This window comes from Fulmarus glacialis, unplaced genomic scaffold (assembly GCF_000690835.1).
Source record: "Fulmarus glacialis isolate BGI_N327 unplaced genomic scaffold, ASM69083v1 scaffold17686, whole genome shotgun sequence".
Taxonomy (NCBI): Eukaryota; Metazoa; Chordata; class Aves; order Procellariiformes; family Procellariidae; genus Fulmarus; species Fulmarus glacialis.
Window position 1 is genome coordinate 54,785 of NW_009216411.1, and position 6,000 is coordinate 60,784.

The 6,000-nt window shown below is 37.5% G+C and overlaps 1 protein-coding gene across 1 annotated transcript in view; it reads right to left on the reverse strand.

Annotated features, from left to right (window-relative positions):
• Nucleotides 1-4,609, reverse strand: part of INTU (inturned planar cell polarity protein) — a 44,532-nt gene extending 39,923 nt beyond the window's left edge. The window contains exon 1 of the mRNA XM_009579300.1: nucleotides 4,025-4,609. Within this exon, the coding sequence (XP_009577595.1) occupies nucleotides 4,025-4,502 (478 nt within the window). The 5' untranslated portion in view covers nucleotides 4,503-4,609. The remainder of the gene's footprint in view (nucleotides 1-4,024) is intronic.
• Between the last annotated feature and the right edge of the window lie 1,391 nt (nucleotides 4,610-6,000).

Genomic DNA, 6,000 nt, shown 5'->3' on the forward strand with positions numbered 1-6,000 from the left:
TTTCAATTTGAAGAGGGTGGGTGGGGGAGGAAATCAAATTATAATGGCATTTCCTATCACAACCCTTATTTGCCTGCATCTAAAAGTGAATATTTAGTGGAGGTTTTTATCTTTGAAGATATGTTCAAAGATGAGACTAGAAAGTTTTACGTAGCAGTGCATATTGTTAATAATGAACTCAAGCAAGAAAAAAGTTTTGCCAAAAATACAAAAGACACTTAAAAAACATGAGATAAAAGCAACTATTTCATCCTAACCGAAATGAAAGTGACAGCAAGAATTTAAAAATCTATGAGGGCTTTTTTGTTTTGAAAATTTAAGATGGATGCTGACCTGCTAAATATTAAAAAAAAAAAAAAAGATAAATGAACTGATAAACAACACATGGATAGAGTGGCATCTTTTTACAGAGTTACAAAGTGGCAGGGTTTTTTTAGCTTGCAGAACTGTTGTATTTACTTTCATATGGTCAGCGCCTGCATTCTACTTGGTTAATAAAGTACAGCAACAAGACTTACGACTTCCATATGCAATCTTAAAAGAAAAATTAAAGTGTAGTGCACAAATAATAAACAGATGTTTTAAGTGTTCAAAGCTATAAAGGATACACATTTCAAAATAAATTGAAGAAGCCACCTGAGGAAAGTGATTATTTAGGGGGAAAAAGCAGTTACTTCTACTAAAAAATGTTAAAGCAATAACCACTTTGTAACTGGTTCTTCAGAGTGAAAAAAATGAAGAGAGTTTAGTTTCCCTTACTATTCAACCTTGGTAGCCATTTAAGTGGCTATCATACTTATCACTGACAAATTAACTAATTTGCCAATGAAAATACAAAGTAATCTTGTAAGTAACTTGGTTATTATTTAACATATTACAAACACAAGTCTTGAGAAAAATAATCTAGAGAGCTCAAATTTTAAATAAGATGGGAGAGTTAGAACAGTCTATGGAGCATAACTGGCAGGATTTTGGTAGCGGGGTGCCGCAGGAGTGACCTGCGTGGCAGGAGGTCGTGAGCTACCTTGTGCTGCTCGTAGCCAGTTCTGAAGCGGTGTAAGCAACTCACCACGTACCAAAACATCGCCTAGCCAGGGGAGCCAGGGCACCTCTGCCTAAACATATTTAAGGAAGAGCAGCAGTCACTAGGGGAAGGGCGCACAGAGCGGACCCATCCCTGAAGGGCTGTTGCCTGCGGAGGAGTCATGCTGCAGTAGAGGAAAACAAGAAAGAAGGAAGGAGCGTCCACACACAATCATCACACACACAATCCCACCCTCTTGTGCCACCCGTTATCTCACCAAAGGGGTTGGGAAACACAGTGTTAACATGCAGTGAAAACAAGGGTACCTGAGACTGGGAAAGGGGAGAGGAGAGGAGTTTGGTTGAAGCTGAGCCTGGAGAAGGCAGGGAAAAAAACATTTTCTTAATTGTTCAGGGTCTTGTTTTGGTTTGTTTTCATCTTCTCAGTACCTGAAACAGTCATCTGAAGTCTTATATTAACTGGCAAAAAATTAAATTCAGTAACAACTCCCTGAGTCAAGATTGTTTGCCTGCAACTCATGTTGCAACTGGTCACCAGGAAGACCACAGTATGTCATTTTAAAGCATGTATTTTAAAAGGAAAATATAATTAGTGTTTGCTTCACAAAAGACTACTACAAAAAATGGTTTGCAACATTGAAGGCTATTAAAATACTAAAAAGCAAAACAAGAACAGGTTAATATCTATGCATATTCAGGTCAATGAAGATGAACAAAGTTATAACCAAACCAGCCAGCAGGCATCACGCTATACTGATCAGGTATTCCTCATTTGATGGCTCAAGAAGCTGCTAACTTTTGTGCAAATACTTCAATTTTAGACTGACCACAGAAATATTCTTTACTGACTGTTTCCACAATTCACAACAGGATTCCTAAAACTTACTTTTAAAAAGAACAACAAAAAAGTGACGTTCTACTGTATTTTTCTTGAACTTTCTGTCCAACTTCAGATCCTGTGAGGATCTGAGGAGGCTATCTACTGAACTGCAGTTGCTTCTAAATCAGGCTTTGGGTGTATACCGTAGCTATGCCATCCTCTGATGTGCTATGCAGAAACAGTAAACCAGACAGTTTTTTGACCAGAACAAAAATTTTTTTACTGTATATTCTTTATGCACACAGCACTGAAACCTGAACATCTAATTTATGCAAAGCATCCCTATTTCTAGACACCACATAAAAATTCCAGAGTACTCAGTGTTCACTACAGATACATAATTTGAAAGTATTTTTATATGAAAATTATACATTTTATACTGTTGGCACAGAATACAGCTCATTTTCCCAGCTAAGAGCTGAATAACTACAGTATGCTTAAAAGCATTTGTTTCCAATGTGCAAAAACAAGGCAATATTGGTTGATGATAGCCTACGACATATTAAACTGCTAGACTCTTTAGATTAATTTAAATGTTCTATTTAAAGCAAAACAAAAACCCCACAGTTTTTGTCCTCACTAGCTCCAGGAAGCACGAAGTGCTGCAGATGAAGCACCATCTCCATTTAGAAGGTTAGCTTTACCTCCTGGATCTGGTATTTGCCTACACTGTTCTGACTTCACACCTGCTCTAACAAACATGCAGTTATATACAAATTTGTGTCCCAAAATTAACTTACAGGTTATAAATACCCTCTCTTACACTAATTAGATTAAATACCACTAAGCAGATCAAGCTGAAACTCACTCCCTCCTCCCCCTCATTCTGCATCCCCCACTTCTTGACTAATCAGTTCTTTCTGATAAAATTTGAAAGTTATCCAATTTTCCCTCTGGAGTCATCTTTAGCATCCCTACCAAAAACACGTGCTAGAAGAATCAGCTAGTCAAAGCACGATTTGCCTTTTTACACACACAACATTGGAATTTCAAAAGCACTCATGCTGACTTCGTGGGATATATACTACTATAGTATCAAGATTCTCATGATCGTCTAACCAACACCATACCTTTGCTCCCTCCCTATGAGGGACCAACTTCAAGGGTAATTAAACAACCTTCCACCCTTTACAGATGTAGGCTAGCTGTCCCACATTTACTGTCTCACAGGTTGGGGTCTCGTGAGTGCCGAGTCCTTTTAATAGCCTCTTGATGCTGGAAGTGGGATTATTTCTTCTCCTTCGCTACCAGCCACGGAAGTTCATTCCCCTCCGTTGTTCACACCCGGGTGCTTGTCAGACCTCCTGTGACCCAAGTTTAACTTACTACACCAGCAAAAACTAGACAGGCTATTTTTCTTCTGAGTTAGTTTTCTGCCAGGTTATTTAGTTGCATCAGCTCATGGAAGTGTCTGACAAGAGCCAAACCAACACAAAGGAGAGCTGCTATACTGGCTCACTGCCTCCTCAAACTGCAGCCCCACTATGTATTTGGAGGCCATCTAATCACAACTGCTGAAGAAGCAGCTGTTATACTTGCTAAACGGAATATCCAAACAAGGCTGTGCAGAAAGTTTGTAACATATGAATATATCTTACTTAGTATTTTTTCCTCATTTTTATGGTACAAAATCCATTTAAAGCATATACAGTAAAGCTTTTAATCTAAGGGGAATGGTGTGGAAAAGAACGAAAAGAAAATACAGTATTTGGCAGACTATAGCTTTTCCCCAGTCCCACTTATCTACTGAGCAAATTCTGCATTAAATTAAAGGTAGTGGTGGTGGGGTATTTGTTGCTCCAAGTTCAAGCTGCTCATTCCCTGTACGCTTAAAGGATAGCCATCTCTTTACTATATTAACACCTTCTAGTTTATATCACATGTTCTTAAAACCACTAATATAGTAAAATTGAATAGGTAACAAAACATCAGATGCAATGACATTTATTTAAAATAATCCCTCAAGAACTGACAAAATAGTAGTTGTAAATAATTGCTTATGTCTAAGGAATATTCAAGTCAGCTGCCTTAAAAAAAAAAAAAAAAAATCTTCATTTTAAAGGAAGAGGGCAAAATTTAACTATTCATTCCATTACTTACCGATCAAGATTTGACCTGTTTTCATTGCTGAACTACCTGGCACCAAGCCATGTACTACAAGCTTCTCTTCACCAATCCCTCTGATGACTTTATCCTTCCTGCCTTGTTTTTCTGCTCTTCTGCTGCTCCATGAAGACTGATGGACAATCCCTACTAAGGCCTCCAGCAGCCTGTGCTGCTCATCTTCTCCAGCACTGTACAGTTTTCTGGGATTTACATAAACATATACATCTTTGTATTTTTGCTGAACAGTGACACCCATTTTCTGAGCGGATTGGTGTTTCAGTATGGAAGTAGGACCAGTGGAGAGCACATTACAGCTTCCACTGCCTTTCTTACCAGAATGCTTTGGTAAAAGATTCTTCTTTTTTAATAGTTTGGTCAATTTCTTCAGTTCATACTTTCTTTCTTTTCGTGATCCCTCTTGAATAACTTCAGCTTCATTTTCACGAAACCTGACATGATTCACTGCTGGCATTTCTGGACAGCTGTTCTGAAGCAGAGTTTCTTCTTCACTTTCACTCAATTCTAAATAAAATAATTCCCCATTTTTCTGCACACCATCCAACCATTCAGGCTCAAGGTCACTGGGAAAGAAAGAAGAATGATCAGTGACAGCTCTGATAAAGAAGACTGCTATGCAAGTGACATCTGATTACTTCAAGTAGGGAGGGGATAGAGAGAGTGCAAGGAAAAAAAAAGGAAAAAAAAAATGTTGCCTCCTGAATATTGAAAGCTCAACTCCTTTAAGCTTGTGATGAGGGTGACAGCTCTTCTCGGACAAATGATGGATATGGCAAAGAAAGACATCCCTCCCAGATATTAAAATTGTTTCTTCAAATGCCTTACAAGAAAACAGCCATTGCAAAAAGCAATATTCCCTTTTCTGAAAACAAACAAAAAAATCCAACCCCAAACCATTTCTTTCACATACAAGTTTTAATTAGTAATTACATTCATGGGCACGATGGGGCTTTCTCTTAGCGAAAAAATGCCATCCCATTTGTCCTCTCCCACTATTTTTTCCCTTATGCATCTCTAAGATGGATTGTACTGCAAGCCCTTTGGAAAGACAAGATTTTAAAAATAATTTTTAAACACTTTAACATTTTAAAATCATCTCAATATAACAAAAAAAAAAAAAACCCACAAGATGAAATCTAGGTAACACTTTTTAAAAGACAAGTTCAAAATAGCAAAATCAAGCTCACATGCAAAAATACACAACAAAAAAGAAAAGAGGCAGCACTGCTATAGAAAAAGTTGTAGCAGCTGGAGTGGATCACTTTAAGACCCTAGCAACAAGCTGCTGCAAAGAAAAGGCAAGGCAACTACAGGATGTATTAACAGGAGTACCATCTGTACAGCACAAAAAATTTTTTGTCCTAATTTGGCAATGGTGATGTGTCAACCATGTCCAGTTTTGGATAGTACATTTTAAGAAAGATGTAGTAACTGGAAGAAGCCCAGAGCACAGAGACAAATAGTAAGTAGTTTATAAACATGTTTTAAAATGAAGGAAGTCATACTTTTTTGGCTGAGAAAAAACCCAAACAAAAAATGACAGCTGAGAAGCAACAGGCCAAATGGTCCACTCCCCCACCCCAAGATGAACCACAGAATATTACTACAGAAGGATGAGGTTCAATAATGGTCAAAGTAGGAGTATCTAGTGGTTTAATATACCAAAGTATTTAAGCTAAATATTAAGAGAGCTTTTTGATCACACACACACAAAAAAAAAAAAAAAGAAAAAAAAAATTAGCATTAGCAGGCAATCTAAGGAACATCTAGGATGTTCTGTATGGAGGATTTTGAGGAGCAGACAAGACCAGTTCATTCTTCCTGACTAGATGACAAACAGGTCTCCCTTTCTATGAATCTGAGACCACACTGATAAAAATCAAGTAAGGAAAAATTAGAATGGAGACTTACATACTAATTAATATCATTAATTGTTTCAAGTTAACATACAT